This window comes from Podarcis raffonei, chromosome 1 (assembly GCF_027172205.1).
Source record: "Podarcis raffonei isolate rPodRaf1 chromosome 1, rPodRaf1.pri, whole genome shotgun sequence".
In the NCBI taxonomy this organism is placed as follows: Eukaryota; Metazoa; Chordata; class Lepidosauria; order Squamata; family Lacertidae; genus Podarcis; species Podarcis raffonei.
This window is the reverse complement of record NC_070602.1, coordinates 85,939,105-85,958,250: the sequence shown is the minus strand read 5'-3', so window position 1 is coordinate 85,958,250 and position 19,146 is coordinate 85,939,105. Positions and strand designations below refer to the sequence as shown.

At 43.3% G+C, this 19,146-nt stretch overlaps 2 protein-coding genes across 7 annotated transcripts in view; one reads left to right on the top strand and one right to left on the bottom strand.

The window, feature by feature from the left end:
• The window catches only part of USP37 (ubiquitin specific peptidase 37), a 34,426-nt gene extending 33,785 nt beyond the window's left edge, over positions 1–641 (bottom strand). For all 3 annotated transcript variants that reach the window (XM_053402057.1, XM_053402075.1, XM_053402066.1), the window contains exon 1: positions 189–641. The gene's annotated coding sequence lies outside the window, so the exon portion shown is untranslated. The remainder of the gene's footprint in view (positions 1–188) is intronic.
• Positions 642–755: 114 nt separating this feature from the next.
• On the top strand, positions 756–11,829 carry CNOT9 (CCR4-NOT transcription complex subunit 9). 4 transcript variants are annotated; one of them, XM_053402125.1, is made up of 8 exons: positions 756–897; positions 5,119–5,298; positions 5,682–5,797; positions 6,229–6,338; positions 7,786–7,895; positions 8,686–8,784; positions 9,284–9,375; positions 10,173–11,829. In XM_053402125.1, the coding sequence occupies exons 1-8, from the start codon at positions 874–876 to the stop codon at positions 10,342–10,344; spliced, it is 903 nt and encodes a 300-aa protein (XP_053258100.1). In that variant the 5' UTR covers positions 756–873; the 3' UTR covers positions 10,345–11,829. The 4 variants fall into 4 exon arrangements, with proteins under 4 accessions (XP_053258100.1, XP_053258093.1, XP_053258108.1 ...); XM_053402118.1 differs by having other exon boundaries at positions 757–897; positions 10,170–11,829; XM_053402133.1 differs by having other exon boundaries at positions 759–897; positions 10,176–11,829.
• Positions 11,830–19,146: the final 7,317 nt, after the last annotated feature.

Genomic DNA, 19,146 nt, shown 5'->3' with positions numbered 1-19,146 from the left:
GCGCGGCGCCCCCCCCCTCAGCGGCTACGGAGACCCCCACCTCGCCTCCACGGCCGCCGCCCACGCACAGCCGCCCCCCGACCCTTCCCTGCTCCGCGAGTACCAGTGGGGCTCCCTCGTGCCTTCGCCCGCAGTCAGCCGCTCCGAGGAAGCCCCAAGACCCGCGGCCACTGCCCGGGCGCACTCACCGGCGATGGCGGGCGGGCGGGCGGCGGCTTTCCCTTCCACCTCCCGCTTCCTCACAGACCAGTCCCGGCCTGGATGTTGTCTCCCTGCTGCCGCCGCTTCCTTCCTTCCTTCTTCGGGGTTATTCTCCACTTTAGCCCCGGCGCCGGCCTGGCTCGACCCACCGCGGCCCGGCCTCCTCTTAGCTTAGTGGAAAGGGCAGATGGCGGGAACCAGATCAGCCGCGCCACGGTCCGCCTGACGCAAGCACGCAGCACGCAAAAAGAAAAAACAACTGCGCGACGGGAGGAGGGGGGAGGAAGAGGAGCAACGAGGGGGGAATCCCTACGTCATTACGGCGACGGCTGGCTGGCTTTCTCCGCCGTCGACAAGCCTTAGCGAAAGAAGCAACTTTTACTCGAGAAGTGACGACGACGCTCGTAACTTCTGCGCACGCGCAAACTCGTGTCTTTTTTTTTTTTAGTTCGCTTAAAGATAGCATGGCGCATGCGCCCGGCCAGTCTCCTTGGGCCTACCGCTGAGGCCCAGAGAGAGGTCAGAGGTCGCGGCGGTAGCAGTAGCAGCAGCGGCGGCGGCAGAGCCAGGAGGAGGAGGAGGAAGAGGCGGCGACCTCTGCTTCGATCCATGATGGCGGCGGCTGAAGTAGAAGAGGCCTCCTGAGCTCTACTTCGCGCAGAAGTTCCGACCATGCACAGTTTGGCAACGGCCGCGGTAAGTCTCTTGCCGTTTCCACGCAGGGCGACGAGGGCCTTGGCTGAGAAGCGTGAGAGGCACCCTCCCCCTTCTCTCTCCCTCTCTCTCTCCTCATTGGTCGGAGAGATATGGGGAGGGGGGCACAGAACGGAGCGGGGCTCTATTTTCCCGCCAAATTGCCCTCCTAAGGAACGGGCGTCTGCTAACGGCCTTTCCTCCTGCGCGAGGCGGCGGCCTTTGCTGTCCTCTAAGGGGAGGCAAAGGGAGCTTCTCCGCAGGCTTCTCCCTCCAGGTGCTCGTGCATGAGCCAGGCGTCGCTTGTGTGCGTTTTCCATATGCTAATCTATGCGGGTTCCTAATTGCCCATGGCTGAATGCTGCTGGATAAAAAGGTGGCTCGAGAGGCTGGATGCAGATGCATATAGACAGACACGTATCCTGACAGGCGCACCGCGACCACTCTCATTCAAGCGCCTCTCAACAAGGCTTGCCGGGCTTCTCTCTTCTGGAGTTTCACGTCTGCAATAATGTGCTGCCACAAAACAGGGTTTACTTCTCTTTCATCTGTTGTCTGGGAAGTCGTTTTATAACCACGCTTGCATGAAAGTAAGCCCCACACTGAGTTGAATTCGATTTTTCTCTCGGTGTTTATGATTGCAGCCTTAAAATGCATAAATTCCATGTGGGACATTCATTCATGTTTTAATTTAACAGTGGCGTGGCTCGTGTGCGTTGCTTGTAATGAGACAAGTGGTGATGATAACGGGAAGTAAAATAACTTGGTTAGTAGCGTACCTCTTGGGAATTATATTGACTGACATTCCCTGCCGCTAGGAAAAAAGTTTTCTTATATGCAACCGCTGTGGCCAGAATGATTATAGCAAAAAATTGGAAGGGAGAAACACTCCCTCAACAAGAGAATGGCAAATAAGATTTTGTAAATATATAGAATCAGCAAGTCTTACAGCAGTGGTAAAAAGCCAATCAGACCAAAGACAGATAGAGGAGTGGACTTGCGTGAAGGAATACATAAAAAACATTGTTCTGGTATTAATATATCGATATGCAATGGATGAAACTTAGAGTAAAAAAATTAGAAGAAATGGGTATAAGATGAGATAGTCAAAAATAATACTGATAACACAGTGAAAAGAAGAAAAGAAACAAAGGAAGCAACATATATGTGGAGGGAAGTCAATATTTATGTCTGTATGTTTAGTTTGTATGTTTGTTTGTTTTTTGTAATTATGTTGAGAGCTGTATGTATGAGCTGTATGTATGTATGTATCTATGTATAATAAGTTTGTTTAGTGTTCTGGTTTGTGTTTGTAAGTATTGCAATTATTAATAAAAGTTTTTTTAAAAAACCCATATTAGAGAACTGTGCAGCATCTTCACAGGACTTGCCGTGCAACGTTTCCTTTCTAGCCACCAGTAGGGGAATGAATCCAGAATGATTCAGTTTGAGCACTTGCTTGTATGCTTTGAGTTTAATACTCTTAAGGTTGCTTGCTAAGTAGAGACATGTAAATAGCTTGATTTATTTTGCTAGGCTGACTTAGGTAGTTTGTCTCTTCTGGCTCAGTAGGTATTTATGGGTTTTGCCCAGTAAAAATCACCATTAGTAGTAGTAATAATAATACCAATTTAATTACCGTATTTTTCGTCCTATAGGGCGCACCGGCCTATAGGGCGCACCGGCCCATAGGACGCACCTAGTTTTTTGGGGGGGAAATAAAAAAAAACAATTTCCAGAACAGGCTGCCGCCCCAAGCCTTGCGTGCCCGGCAGGACCTCCCACCGGGCGCGCGAGGCTTGCGGACATCTGCCCGAAGCACGGGGTGTGCTCCACAGCGTGCTTCGGGCTGCAGGCTGCTGCCCGCAAGCCTTGGGAGCCCAGCAGCACTCCCGCTGGGCTCCCAAGGCTTGCGGATAGCTTCCTGAAGGCTGGAGAGCGAGAGGGGTCGGTGCGCACCGACGCCTCTCGCTCTCCAGGCTTCAGCGAAAGCCTGCATTCGCCCCATAGGACGCACACACATTTCCCCTTCATTTTTGGAGGGGGAAAAGTGCGTCCTATAGGGCGAAAAATATGGTAGTTGTACCCTGCCCATCTGATTGGGCTGTCCCAGCCACTCTGGGCAGCTTTCAATATATATAGTAAACACTATATCAACTTTGGGTGAAACTGTACATAACGAAGAACATGGAATTGCTTCTAAAAACTGCAGTTTCATCCTAAAACCCTCCTTATCTTTTCTATATTTAACAGAAATTGAAATACGGTATAGAAATTAAATAAATAAAATTAATAAAATAATAAACGTGATGAATTGTATCCAGCTACGTTCTACTCAGTAGACCCACTGAAAATTATGAGCCTAAGTTAGCCATGTCCACTAACCTTAATGTGTCTGCCCTGAGTGTGACTACTTTTGGATAGAATAATATTGCAATACATATCTCTGATCATGTTATGTAGGAGTGTAGAGAGAACGTCACACAGGTTTGCTGATTTTTGTGGCAGCTCTGTCTCACCTAGTTCTGGTCTTTGACAGTTCACTCAGGTGAAACAGAATTTGTGCTAGCTCCACTAACAAGCAGTACTTCTGTCTGACATAATATTTAGGCATTTTCTTACTTGTATTATACTTACTGTAGTTTTAAGTGAATCTGCTACTTCAGATGGTGAACACTTGACTTTTTCAGGTCTTGACAGTCTTAATAGCAGACTTTAGTCTAATCAGTGCGTTTATTTTTATCAAGTTCATGCTGACGTTCTGGAACTGTGGATATTTAATGGATAGGGTAGGCACACCACTACAGCATCTGTCACTGGAAAAATGATTTTAAAGATCTTTCCATTTACCATGAAGGTAATTATGAAATGAGGCCTCTTGAAGGGCTATAAAAATAATTTCCTTTGCAAAGTACCTTCATATGCTTTAAGGCAAGTGAAATAGTAAGTGACTAGAAATGTCTAGCTTACAAAAGCAATACTGTAGCAATTATCCTGAAAAAGGTCGCTTATATTCAATTTTTTATTACTGTGGTTGCCTGAATTTCTGTAAGTAATGGAAAGTTAAGCTCGTCTCTTGTGCTGCTGCTCGGATAAAGCATATTTACAGGCTCTGATCTTCGTGTTGAACTGCCACAGTTGGATCATGGGGTGTTATCAGCCTTTCTTTCCTGAAACTTTCCACTCCTGTATTTGTCCCTGAATCTATGTTCTGTGACTGGAGCCAACTGTTCAACATGGTGACACTATGAGCCATTTTAAACACAATTATTTCACTAATAGTTTTCTGGGTAAGAGATGTTGGGCCTTTAATAAAGTCCCAAAAGAAAGCAGAGTCCCATAATAGAAGGAATGTGTTAACAAAGCAGACATAAAGCACTGAGGATTCATTTGCTGTGGAGCAGCCCTAGAGTTTTGAACAAGGGATTTTTTGCACAGCTGTTGAAAAAGTGTGCAATGCTTTGGACTACTACTCCTCATTGGATGCAGTAGTAGAGGAATATTTCATTTATTAACTTTAATCATCACTTTGCACCCCCCTGAAGCAGGAGTGGGCAACCTTTTTTCTGTCAGGTATTGAGGGAGGGAGAAGTATCAGCAGCAATAGGCAGAGGCAGAGCCATACACAGAAGTGTTTTGGATTAATTAATCTGGAGGCTATGAGAGAGGGACTATATCTCAATATCTTGAGCATGGAAGGCTTTTATGCTCCACTTCTTTATGATAGTTGCTGAAGTTGAATTGGTATTGATTCTCTGCTTTGTTTTTGTTGTCATGGATTTGTAGCCTTTTGTGCTGTATTAACCAGTTTTGTTGACAGTCATTTTTAAAGTGCTATATTATTTTTGTTTGGTGCCCAAACGACTTTGTTTACTTATTTATTTTTATATTTAACAATGATGATTTTAATAACTCAGCTGCTACAGTATGGTAAAATGATTGCACAGCTGCAGTGAGTACACACAAACCAATGGAACTATCATCCGGCAACCTCCCCCCCCCCCCCCGCTGTGACATATTCCTTCCCCTGTGCCGTTATTGTGCCTTGACTAGAAGCAAGTCCCACTAAAATATGTGGGACTTAATCTCAACTATGTTTACTTGGAAGTGTCTACTAATCACTCCTGGTCACCCTTGAAGTTTTGTACAAGGTTGTATTACTGTTTATACTGATTTGACTTGGGACCAAAGGCCTTGACTTGAACCTTTTGTCTTCCTTTAAAGCCTGTGCCAACGGCACTGGCTCAGGTTGATCGAGAGAAGATTTATCAGTGGATCAATGAGCTTTCCAGCCCAGAGACTCGTGAGAATGCACTGTTGGAGCTGAGTAAAAAGCGAGAGTCTGTCCCTGATCTCGCACCAATGTTGTGGCACTCTTTTGGTACAATTGCAGCTCTCTTACAGGTGGGTAGCATATTACTTTTAACTGAAATAGCTTGCTAGACTCTTGCAAGCAATCTGCTAGATGTCTTTCTGAAAGTCTTGAGATACTGAGGGTTTTGAAATTCTGTCTCTTGACCTAATAAAAGTTTGGGACAATAGAAGATGGCAATGAAGAACTTGAGCCACCCAAGTAAGGACATCTTGTTGGGGCATATGTATTTTAGTTCCTGTCTAATATGTTACAGCTTTTGTAGCTAGTTGTTAGTGTGGGGGCAGAAATTCTATCAAACAGACATTAATCAATCACAAGTAATTAGTGGGAGGATTTTGACTCTGAATATTGGAGTGCTTAAATGTGTGGAAGAATTTTCACACAAATATTTCCTGTTTGCTTTCTTTCATAGGAAATTGTAAATATCTATCCATCTATAAATCCACCAACTTTGACAGCTCATCAGTCCAACAGAGTCTGCAATGCTCTGGCACTTCTGCAGTGTGTTGCATCGCATCCAGAAACAAGGTTAATATACTCGGGTGTATTGGATCTCTGGAAAAAATAACTTTTGGTTAGTGTGGTATATGTCTAGACTAGAGAAAATATGCTTCCGCCAAGCCTCTTTATCTGCAGGGCTCTGTACGTCAACAGAACTATATTCTCAGTCACATCCACACCATACATTAGAAGCACATGGTATCTGTAACTTGCTGGTTTTTACACTGTTTTAGAGTGCATTAGTGACTTGAGCCAACTCAGTGAATAAAACAGTCAAGCTGCCTGTCTTACTGGTCAGTTTGTCAGTAAAAAAACTAGTTTTACAGGCATATTTCCTCATATTTTTTCTCTTTCTAAAGGTGAGGTCCTAATTCAGTTCTCTAGCCTTCACAAAGTAACTCTGTGTAAACAAATATCCAAAAGATACATTCTAAATGCTTTTTTCTTCCTTTGTCTAGGTCAGCCTTCCTTGCTGCTCACATCCCTCTCTTCTTGTATCCCTTCTTGCACACTGTCAGCAAGACTCGACCCTTTGAGTACCTACGACTCACAAGTCTTGGAGTAATTGGTAAGTGACTGTGATGCTGGGAATGGTAAGTCCTCATCCGTTTGTAGGTCAGAAAAGGGTTTCGATCTGATTTGAACTCTTCTGAGACTTAGCCATGCATTGTAAAAGAGGGAATTCTAACATTCCAGAGAAATAGAGAATCACGTAGCAGACTCTCATTTCTAGAAATAATTTCCATGTTGTTCCTCTTTACTGTTGTTAGCACCTGGGATTCTGGGAAGTACACCAGTCCTGGGCCCAATTCAAAGTTATGTATATTTGTGTTTTTATATTGTAAATCACCCTGTGATCCTCGGGTGAATGATAAATTTCCAGTCTCATTCTCCCAAATTACCTTAGGGAAAGATGGAAATAGCAGGGCTGGGAATTCTAGAACACTGAAGGGATCATTACTGATGCGCATCCTATCTATCCAATCAAATACTGTACACAACTTCAGTGTGCTCATAGATTTAATGGTTAGTACTTGCAACTGTGTATTGTAACCTCATTGACCACACCAGAAATTTTTCAGGAAGCTTTATTTGGTGCACCATGTAACAAGCTGCCTTTTTATTGGCATTGAGAAGCCACATAGCCAGCCAGTGCAGAAGCTGCACGGGCTCCTAGCTAGCTGACAGGGCTAGCAGCTCTATAAAGATCATAGCAGCATCTCTTTGGGTGATTGAACCCAATGAGTTAAAAAAGTTGAATGTATTATGTTCACTGGTCTTCATGATTAACTTTGCTGGACAATCCAAAACTTGTAGTTGCCAACCTCGCCTCACACCCATCCTACCCTGGTAAACCACACACACAGTGCAAGGAGAGTATTCTGGCTTGAGTACCACTCCTTAAAAGCATCCTAGCACCATTGCAGAACAGTGCCCCCCATCTGTCTTTTGTGAGTGGAGGACCAGTAAGAAGAGCAGCCAGTTGGATACCACAGTTGTAAGATGCGCAGAGCATCTTGCAGCAGTAACATTCAGCCATGCCACTGTCCAACAACTTGCACCTTTCCTCTGAACCTTGGAGCTGGAGAGAAGGCAGAGATCACAGCACAACTGTCAGAGCAATCTCTACCCGCTGCTGCAGCTTCACAATGGAAAGCATGACTGGCTGCTTGTCATACTTGTCACAAGGTAGTGCTGTACTTGCCTTGGCAAGCATGACAGATGGAATTGCTGTTCTATAGGTAAGAGTGTAAAAGGCTTTAGATATTTCATTGGCTAAAGGAGGAATTTGTGATTGGTGGAGGAAAGGTTAAAAGGCTGCTGCTTCAATAAAATAATAATCCTTAGTATTTGCTCCTGGGTTCTTGGGAGCTCAACCATGTGCTTATCCAGTAATTTCCCACTTCTTCTGCACTGATTTTCTGTTAGCCCTGGTTGTTTCCTATATGCATGTTTCTGTTAGGCCTTTGCAAAGTTATATGAAGCAGTTTGGGTTTTTTGCTTATATTTCAAAGGGGCCCTGGTGAAGACAGATGAGCAAGAAGTAATCAACTTCTTACTGACAACGGAAATTATCCCTTTGTGCTTACGCATCATGGAGTCTGGCAGCGAACTTTCCAAAACGGTATTGCTTTTAGTGTAATGAAGTGGTTCTAGTTTCTTGACTGTTTTCTCTTTACTTTCCAATGCATCATGTTCCTGCATGCAGCAGACTTCTCCATCTGAGGTTAGCTGGCTGTTTCTCTCTGAGTAGTGATTGCAGATGTACCCACTTCAAATTGTCGTGACTGGCTGCCTCTTTCAAAACACTATTATGAGAGGAAAGCTGGATAGGACATTTATTCTCTTTTTGTGCAGTTTCTCACCCAAGGTGCTTTTGTACTCATTTCTTGCTGCAACTCTGCAGTACTTTTTCCAGCAACTGTATGAAAAGGATCTATTATTGTGTAAGTGCCATCCCAGTATCAGTTATTTGAGAAGCCTGCAGGTGGTGCCTGTGTGCTTCTCAAGATCCTTAGCATCTTTTATGTCACACTCACGAGTCAGTTTATTCCTAGTCACACCTTTATGCATCTGTCACTCTTCATTAGGTTATTAATTTTAGATAGCCACCAACCTGTCACCATTTGTCTGCAAAATGTAAGCAGGTTTCTTCCTCTGGTCAACAGGATCAATAAAATTTTAGTTGCTAGCACCAAGATAGATAATTGCAGTACCTGCTTCTCCTCTTGTCAGTGCTATATAAGGTTTTTATTTGGTTTCATAGTGGGCAAAATCTCTTCTCATAGGTCTTCTCCCAACAAGCTCTTTGTCCTCCAGCTTCGCTGAGTTTTTAGTAATATGACATCCCACCCTAATCCTGCACAGTCTGCAATTCAAGCGTTTGTTCAACCCTATTCTTTTCTGTCTTTCAGGTTGCTACTTTTATTCTACAAAAGATCTTATTGGATGATACGGGGTTGGCTTATATCTGTCAGACTTACGAACGATTTTCTCACGTTGCAATGATATTGGTATGTGGCTTTGATTGTAAAGGGCTTGGTAACTCAGCATTGCTCCTGCATTTAGGGAAGCTAAATGCTGTTTGGTGGAAAGTGTAGTGAATGTAGTTTGGATCTTTGTAGTAGTCACGTCTAATCATAACAACAGGGTCACCTCTTCATACTCCTAATCTCAAGGAAGAAATATGCCAGAGCATTACATAGCAACACAATTCATGGTGTTATGGCTGTGTGAAAGCACTCCCATTTTTTAGGAGATTGGTTTTCCAACACCTGAGGAGCAAGTCACTGCTAATGCTTGACAGTGTTTCGTGGGGTGAGACATATTAGAGACAGAATTAGCTTTCCAGACATTTGCCTTGCTTTTTAGGAGCTTATACTTTACAATCTAAATTAAACTAGGGTGGGGATGGGAGTAGCAAAAGGTAACAAGGGATAAACGTGAACAAATGCTGTTACACATACTTAACCAGCAAATGTCCTTGTTCTAAATTCTCTGTTTTTAAACCAGGGTAAAATGGTCCTGCAGCTTTCCAAGGAGCCTTCTGCCAGGCTGCTGAAACATGTGGTCCGTTGTTACCTCCGCCTTTCTGATAATCCAAGGTAGACACCTTAGAAGTTTCTTGGGATCTCTTGATAGGGGTGGGGTGCAGGTTGGTGTTGTGCTGCAGAACCAGGGACAGTTGCACTTTGCAGTGCCAGGATGGGGATCCAGCTCCTTCTGTATCTCCAGAGCAAATCAAGCATAACATGGCAATTCGTACAATAAATGCCAGGAGCTTAAAGTCTAAGTAGTTTCTTCTGACCACCTCATCAAGATTCTGAAGACTGAAGCAAGATCATGTAAGATTATACTTATTTAAGCAAACTTATTTTAGCACCAGAGTCTTCTCACTGTTCAGGAACATGTATTGACAGTAATTATGAGAGAGTTTATAATCTTTCCCCCTTCAATCTCTAACTGCAAAAATGTCTGTGTTTATTAAGCCAGCCAGCAGTCATCATGTGCTTGACTGCTCTAGATGCCTAACATTAGGCAAGTCATTAACCTTCCTTCATAAGTCACATTCTGACTCCATTGATTAGGATGGAGAAGATGCAGGATAGCGTATGGAGTTGAAATGACTATCCTGTGGCCTCCAAATGTCATTGGACTCCAACCTCCATAAGTGCCAGTTAGCATAGCCAGTGGTCAGGGATGCTGTGAGTTGTAGTCCAGCAAATGTCTGTGGTGCCACAGTTTAGCCACCCCTGGTATAAAGAATATGGTTGTACCCTGCAGGTATGTGTAGATGCTTCTGATACAGAAACTGTAGCCTTAATTATTCAAGAGGGGGGCTTGCTCCCCTCTTGTCCATGTGAGTTTATTTGTTGGCCCCCCTCTTTCTTGTCTCCTGATGTAGGGCACGGGAAGCCCTCAGGCAGTGCCTTCCTGACCAGCTGAAAGACACCACCTTTGCCCAGGTTCTGAAAGACGATACTACCACCAAGCGTTGGCTGGCACAGCTGGTCAAGAATCTGCAGGAAGGCCAAGTCACCGACCCCAGGGGCATCCCCCTTCCTCCGCAGTGACAGCCAAGGAGGTGGCAGAACCCAGGAGGAAACAGCTCAGGTTTACAGAGAGCCAGGAACCAATGACCTCTTCCAGATCCTGTCAGGCATGGTTGGGCAGCTCCTTGGACTGTCAGTAGCTACCTGGACTGCAGGCCCTTTCTATAGCAACGTCTCACCATGCCTCTGAGGATTATGACACCAGCAAACACAGTTGGGACAGAGAAGCCCTCTTTTAGGGTGTGGGCTTTGTTGCGATGATCAGTTGAGTACCAAGCTGGGCAGTGCTGCTACCAATGGTGTATCTACCTTTCTGGTTCAGTGCGGCAGGCTTGGGAAGTATTCCTCAGTTTCTTTGTTATTCAGTGTTTACATGTAAGTTCAATAAAGGTTGGTCTGATCATTTGACCCTCTTAGGCGTACCTTTTGAGCTGAATCTAGCTCTAAGCAGAGGAGGCCTGTTTCCCTTTTCCGAACTGGGAATTGCGCTTTCATAAGAGGAGCCCCACTGATCCTTTAAAAAAAAAGTTCAGCCTTTGGGGCTGAAGCCCAATCTCGGGGGGGATTGGGAGAGGGATGATAACATAGTATATCCACAGGTTCTTAAAGGATTGTTCCTGGTATGTCAGAAGGCAGAGACTTCCTGGACTCCATTCCTTTGGCCACATATTAGAACAGTCCCTGCCTCTGTGACTGTATTTGAACCAGTGTCAAATGTTCTATGGATGATCCTCCACCACCTAGTCAGTAAGATCCAGAATGCCACCAAAACATTCCTTCAGCTTTCAAACTGTGCCAGAGGAGAAAGTTGTTGCATGGATGCCATGGCCGGCAAGCCATGTGGCCTTCCACTTTGTAGCAGCCCATGCCTCTGGTTAGGGTAGGGTTAACTCTAAGTGTGAACAAATAGACAGGGACCAAGAGCTATTTCAGACAGTCTGTAAAGGCTGCAGGTATTTCAGCCTTGCTGGCTAGTGCTGGAAAGCATAATGGCTGCAAAACGCAAGGGCTCTCATGCTCTTTATCTTATCCTTCCCCTGCTACCAGGCTAAGTGCATCCAATTTATCACCTTGAACCTGCTCCTGTTTGTTGGCGTCTGCGATGGATGAGGAGCTATTAAGCAGTCAGCAGAGACATCTTCTCCCCTGCCCTCTAAATGAGAGAAGCAAACAAAAAGAAGGGGAGGGAGGGGGAAATCATCCAAGCTGTTTGTCAGTTGCACAACAAGGCTGGGAGCAGGTGGCTTCTGGTCCCTTGCCAGATCCCTTGGCCTCAGCACCTGCTGCTGTTTTGGGTAGGAACCTATCTTCCATTTCCTCTCTTTTCTTTGCTGATGGCTGGCCATGCCATGCCAAGGGTGTCTTAACTTTTCCCTCTCCATGGACTGCTTTTGCTCTTACAGCGGCTCCGTTTTATAACAGCCTTGTTTTATCCATCCCTGCCTTGAGTGGACTTTACCAACTGCTTTCTGTTTTGTAACTTGAATAAAAAATAAGCCAAATGAATCTGGATCCTCTTTGACTTAAAATAATGGCTTGGAAGAATGGCAGGGAGGGTTGTAGACATTACCAAAAATGTCCTCTCAAAGCCTTTTATCACTGGGCAATATAGCATTTCCCTCCGGTTGAGAGAGCTGTGCTTTTTGCCCAGAGAGCCCTCAGCTGTTGAGTTGGAGTGAGTGTCACTATGCTGGGTAGCAGTTCACAACGTGTGGGGGGGGGGCACATATAGCCTATATTATTAAACCAAGGTGGAGTCACATGCTTCTGCTTAGCAACTCTGCTTTATTTTGAGAACCATGGTTCAAGAGCATAGTGTCATTTTTTTAACAAAATATATATACCATTTGAGTGCAATAAAACCCCTAAGCGGTTTTCAAGAAATATTAAAATTATCAATAAATTAAAAACCATTGAAAACATTTTAAAATGATTAAAATGAGCAGTAAAAGAGATCAAAACAGCTACATGTCTGGATAGGTTTGCCTTAAAAAATGTTTTAAACAGGTGACAAAAAGAGTACAATAAAATATTCTTCACTGCATCACAGACATAAAGGGAGTATGGCATACTTTTAGCAAGATCTTTAAATAATTTGAATGTTCTGGTTTGCAGAAGATGGACCAGTGTGATCTGAGAAAGAGATAAAAGTGAATAGCTGGGAAGGTATGAAGTGCTATTGTTAAAGTTGAGCAGATATTGGCCAGTGTAACAATGTCTGCTTGAGAGCTACTTCTGGCTTCCCATGTGATCTGTTCTCAGCATCCTTAATGTTCAGAACAAGATATATAGATTAGGAAGGGTGTAAGAGAAACAACAAGTGTACTTTTAAATACATCTCTTACAATATGGCCTTTTTGGTATGTTAATTTATGACTAGGCAATTCAAAGAAGATTGGTGATCTATATAAAAATGTTACCGGAATCTTCAATATGCTAAAATAAATAGAATTCAGCATAATAAAAAAATAATTTTATGATTATTGCATTTATATCCCACCTTTCCTCCAAGAAGCTTGAGGGTAGCATACATTTTCCTCCCCCATCTCCATTATATCCTCGCAACAACCCTGCAAGGTAGGTTAGGCTGAGAGACTCTGAGACTGACTCAGGTCAGCCAGTAAGCATCATGGCTGGGTGGGGATTTGAACCCTGGTCTCCTGGGTCCTAATCTGGTTCTAACACTGTACCACCACATTATGCCCCTGCCTTGCAGAACTATGGAATACAATATCCATGGGCTTGTAGACTGTATCCTGGCCAGCGAGCTGCATTTGTTCCAATCAGAATGGCATTTCATGGATCATCTGTTCTGTTCTGGGTTCTGTCTTGCCACTGAATCGCTTCTGCAGGCACCTGGCCAAGACCTAAGAAACTTGTCCTCTTTGTTACCAAGAATAGCAATGAAATGTTCAGTTAATACATCAGCAGTGGGTGCTGCCGAAAGCTTAATCCTTCTCGTAGCGTAAGGCACTACGAGAGTTGGGATTCCAGTGCTTAAGGGGACAGCAGGCTGGAATGAAATATGTTTCCAAAGTAATGGTACAGTCACATCCCACTCTAGCCACTGGCAAAGTGTCCATTGATGTTAAGGTTCTGGATTGTCACCTTAACCGTATGACATAAACTGGGTGCATACATGTGTTCACAACATGTGCTCTGTTTATCACAGCTGACTGCAAAGATTTCTCATAACATTTGCTAATTAATTTTCAATGGATTGTATCCAACACTGCCCATGTACAAGCCAAACAGCCTTCTCTTCGGCCCAGTATTTACTTTGTTATTTTTTAATAGATACATGGGTGATCTGTTGCGGCAACCACTGTGTATTTGTTTCTTAATGCATTAATAGCACATGAATGTAGAAAGCTTTTAATGACCTTTATTTTGCTTTTGCTTTCACTCCCAAAAATAGTACTACAATTTTCTGAATTCATTACCCAAATGACACTACATCCTGAACTGAGCAAAGGTATTGCAAGTCCTAAAATTTGCCCACTAGCATCCAAAAGCAAGTACAGCGGTACCTCGGGTTACATACGCTTCAGGTTACATACACTTCAGGTTACAGACTCCGCTAACCCAGAAATAGTGCTTCAGGTTAAGAACTTTGCTTCAGGATGAGAACAGAAATCGTGCTCTGGCGGCGTGGCGGCAGCAGGAGGCCCCATTAGCTAAAGTGGTGCTTCAGGTTAAGAACAGTTTCAGGTTAAGAACGGACCTCTGGAACGAATTAAGTACTTAACCCGAGGTACCACTGTATGGAACTTTGGGGGAAAGGCCACATCTTGGTGATAAGGTCATATATTACATATACATATACAAAACTGCCTAGTTATAGTGCCTTTCTAGTTGCCTTCTTGAATAGGTCATGCTTCCAAAGCTGCAGTGGATGTGATCAGTGCTTAATTTCTAAAATATGCTCAAAGCACATCTCATCTCTTAGCTGGAAACCACCTTTTCTAATATGGGAATAATCTTCATGCTTGGAGGCAGTCCAATTATTTGTATTTAAAAAACCCTTAGGTAGAAAACTGATTCTAGAGGTGAGTCCTGACTCCGATTAAGCTCCGTGTCAAAGATTAGGGAAAGAGAAGATCCTAAGTGTGCAAGTAGCCAGGTTGGCTGTGTTACCTTTCCCCTCCTGTTCCCTGGCACTAAGCTTTCCCCCTCTTGAGTTACAGACTCGCCCTTTATAATTAATGGATGGTATTTGATCAAGTAGCTTTCCGACTGGTCTAAAAGCAGCTGCCATGGGCAGCAGAGGGTGTTCCTATGCCCCTTGAGAGTTGCATATCTGTAGTGAGCTTTGTCATGAGGCTCATGAAACTCCCTGGAAAGCTCCTTGTGAGTTTCTGTTCCCAGCTAGCTTTTCAAAGTACAACAAGTAACAAAGCAGTCATCAGGACACTCAGATTTCAGACCAGAGCAGTGTGGTGTGTATAATGTCTCAAGCTATTCAGAATCATTGTACCTGTCTGTCACCTATCTCTTGAACTGCAACTGAACAATAAAAAAGACACTGGTGTTTGATTTGAGGCAGTTGTTTCATACTCACAAAAATGGACCCTTAATTCTTGGCTGCTGCAAAAAAATGCCTTCTAAAGCCCTAAGATTGCCCTGACTCACAGCACAAGGCTATCTCCTTATCAAAGGCAGACACGCAGACTTCAGATGGCATAGATAAAACTGGGACACCTTTATAACATGCAGATTCAGATGGCATAGATAAAACTGGGACACCTTTATACAGAGGGTTGTGTTGCAGAGAAAGACAATAGGCATTTCCCCATGTTCCCAATACCAGATTACTGTATATACTTGGATTGTACTCAAGTCATCTTCCAACATGCATATTAAAACTACATGCATGAGCTTTGCAGCAAACAAATATCTTGGAGAATGAGGATTCACACACACTCTTAATGGGCTTGTACAGTCTTGAGCAATAAATCTTACATCCCATGCTGACAAATCTTTAAATCAAAGCCACAATTCAAATGCTCAGAGAGGCATCTTTCCTCATAGTCCTAAATCATAATCTGAGTAGCAACGGTGGGGAGGAGAGGTGGGGAAGCCCCATTGTACTAGCAATGGCCCAGTAAGGTTACTCTGCGTGGATCAGATCCTTCTGTGTGGTACAATCATTTATATATTGCATTGCAAAGCGCGCGCACACACACTCATTAAAATTAGTACTAATAAACTGAGTATTAATATTTAGTTTTCAAAAAATTATACTGCTTAAAATAATAAAACTCTTAAGAGGTTTTCACAAAAACAGTAAGAATAAGCATGTTTCCACTAACTAATATTTATTTAAGAATATTAAATAATACTGAGTATTTAAGTACTCAGTTATCAGATTGCAAGAGGTCTTTTAGATCTCACATACCTGAGGCATGCGCTTTCCATAAATGTTTTTATAGTGAGATGTTACAACTTTATAACAAGTAATAGACCACTTAAAGCAAACTTACCACAAAGGTGTCACTACTGTCACAAGCTGAATAAAGGTGATTATGGATATGAGGGCTGAGCGTATGATTATTAGCTCAGAGGTCTCTCAGAGACATTTGAGCTGCATCATTATATCTGACACATTATATCTGAAAATGCATCCTGTGGCTGTAGAAGTTGGATACAATCCTCCAGAGAGCAGCTGTTATGTGAGGCTCACTTTAAAAGAGAAATGCAGTAGGGGGAAAAGTCACTTTCAATTTTTGAAGGAAAAAAGTGACCAATTAATACAATGCAATGCAATAAATATATCACAAGATGGGGTTGCCTTTCCTCTCTTTTCCCTGAGCAGCAACGCCTCCCAATCTCCCATCATCTTTGCCTCTTTGCCATACTTGCCGAGACTGATGGCATTGTAGTTCAGCAACAGCTGGGGGGCCCAAGGCTTCCCACACCTGGTCTACTGGGGAAAGGAAGCATAACAATGTTTGCCTCTCAATCTTTGGAAACAATATGTTGCCTCAGAGAACCTAGCCCCATCTTCAGGTGGTGCAAAATCCTATTCCTCCAGTTTAGGATACCACCGCCAAACAGCTCAGAACCCTCCAGCTATTCAGTAATCAAGTTTCTCTTTATTGCTGTTTTCTACATAGCAAGGAACCTGTGTGGTTTGCCTAAGGATGTAGACAAATTTACAAAACAGCTGGGTTTTTTCTGTTTACAGATAATAGAAAAACTCCTTTGGTTACCCTAATAAAGGTATCACCCTAATGTCGTCTTGGAACTTGTCCTATGGTCCAACAGGCCTACCTATACTTTGCCAGTGGGTAGGGCAGGAAGGCCTCGGTCCAGTATACCTGAAGGAGCGTCTCCACCCCCATCATTCTGCCCGGACGCTGAGGTCCAGCGCCGAGGGCCTTCTGGCAGTTCCCTCATTGCGAGAAGCAAAGCTACAGGGAACCAGGCAGAGGGCCTTCTCGGTAGTGGCGCCCGCCCTGTGGAACGCCCTTCCAGCAGATGTCAAAGAGATAAACAACTACCTGACATTCAGAAGACATCTTAAGGCAGCCCTGTTCAGGGAAGTTTTTAACGTGTGATATTTTACTGTATTTTTGGTTTTTATGGAAGCCGCCCAGAGTGGCTGGGGAGGCCCAGCCAGATGGGCGGGGTATAAATAATAAATTATTATTATTATTATTATTATTATTATTATTATTATTATTATTATTAGAAATCCACTGCAACTACCACAGGTGAGTGTGGTGTAAAGTGTTCTCTCTCCTCACGTGTGTGTGTGTGTGTGTGTGTGTGTGTGTGTGTGTGTGTGTGTTGGACTTGGGCAACACTGTAGAAAGCTGAGTCAGGCTTGGGCAAGTAATTCGTCATCTTACCTTCTTTATGAGGCAGGCAGAAGGTAGAGTGGTAGATGGTTGGGTTATTTGCAGTAGGTCACCAATATTTTGGGGGTGGAATGCAATGTAGCACTAAGCCAACACTTCATCAGCCTAAGGATTTATGCTTCTGGGGTGGGGGAACCATTGTCCTTCTCTCCTCCCTCTCCCTACACTCCCTAACAGTTGACTCCAATTCCCATCTGCCCCAGCCAGTATGGTCAGTGGTCAAGAAGTCTGCTTGATGCTACAGAGAGAGTCTGAAGCTGCAGCAATGGAAGAAACAGGACCCTCTTGGGATGTAAATACTCTGCTCTCCCTCCATCTGTGCTCAGATTGTATATACGTATAAATAAACCATATATCATAAAGACACCAAGTCCCTCCTGTGCCTTGTTTCGAAAGGAAACACAGACCCTGGGTAAACGCCTGGACCCCTGGAATCTAACACCACTGAGAGGCTGGGGTGGCATATAACAATACTGAAATTCAACATGTGAACAGGGATACTCAAGGCTCTGTTATTCATGAAGGAAAGCACTGGAAAGGAAAGACTGGTTGCTTATTGTTTATTTAATGCATTTACAAATATCTATGCATCTTAATATATGCAACTCTAAAATGACTTATCGCTCAGGGCAGAACTAAATTGCTTAGTCCCTGTATTCTCAAATGCCCTCTGCATTTGCTAATTCACTGCCCCTCGGTAATTCTAAAGTGGTGGCAGAGCTAACAAGAATAGGGTAATATGGGCAGGAATGCTTCACAAGATGAAAAAGATGTTGAAATATACATTTGTTAAGAAACCAGAAGCATTTTTACTTGGCATTGTAGGTGATGAGATTAACAGACAGGATTGTAAGTTGTTTTTATATGAAATGACGGCAGCAAGAATATTATTGGCACAAAAATGGAAGCAAGAAGAATTGCCGACGAAAGAAGAATGGAGGATGAAATTGATGGACTATGCAGAACTTGATAAATTAACTGGAAGGATTAGAAACCTGCGGGATCAGAGATTCTTAGAAGACAAGTAAATATACGAACTATTTGGAAAGTAATTGTACTGAACAGATTACACTAGTAGGACTGCAATAAGTTTTGTAAGGAGGATTATTTGAAATATTGCAAGGAAGACTATGAGGAGAATGTTAATGATAATTAAGAGTAATGGTGAAATTAAGAAATACAGAATAAGTGATAAAGAACAAAAAATCATCAGAGGTGTTGATGGAAGTCTAAAATATTGTATAAGATGAAAAGATATATGACTGTTGGAAATGATATGTTAAAAAAACCAATAAAATGTGTGTGTGTGTGTGTGGAATGCTTCACAAGAACTAAGAACTCCACCAGATGACCTGCTTGTTCAGCCTCCATCCTGATTCACTTGCACAAAGCTTGCATGGAGGTTAGATGACATTTGGTCTTTACTGAGTATTTGTTCTGATTTGTTTGCTGGGAGGCTATATAACAATGAGCATCCATCCTAATTTGCTTGCCGCGTGTTTATACATCTTCCAGCTAGTCATTCATTCATCCCACCCTTTTCAATGCCTTTCCCTAGTCACGTTCCTAACCTCAGGAAAAAGTCAGTGTTAAGTCGCGCTGGAGCGGCACAACACATTAACCCGCTTTAACTATGTGCACTTAAATTTCCCAGGATGCATGTGAATCTCTCCCATAAAACAGTGGCACTCTGGAGGTGCCCCAAACTGGACTGAACACCTGCCTGATTAGATGCATCCATATGTATAGATATTTATACATAGGTATTGATATTTATGCATAGTTATATGTATTCATCCAAATGCTGTAACTGTCAGAGCGGCTATTTTTGTCTCCTTCAACTCTGAGCCAAGGCTGATCAGCTTTGCCAGGTGGCGGGGTGACAAGTAAGCCTCTAGCTCTGTGCCTTTAAGTGAAGAGGCAAAGCACTGGGCAGGGCTGAACTGCTGTGAGATCATTT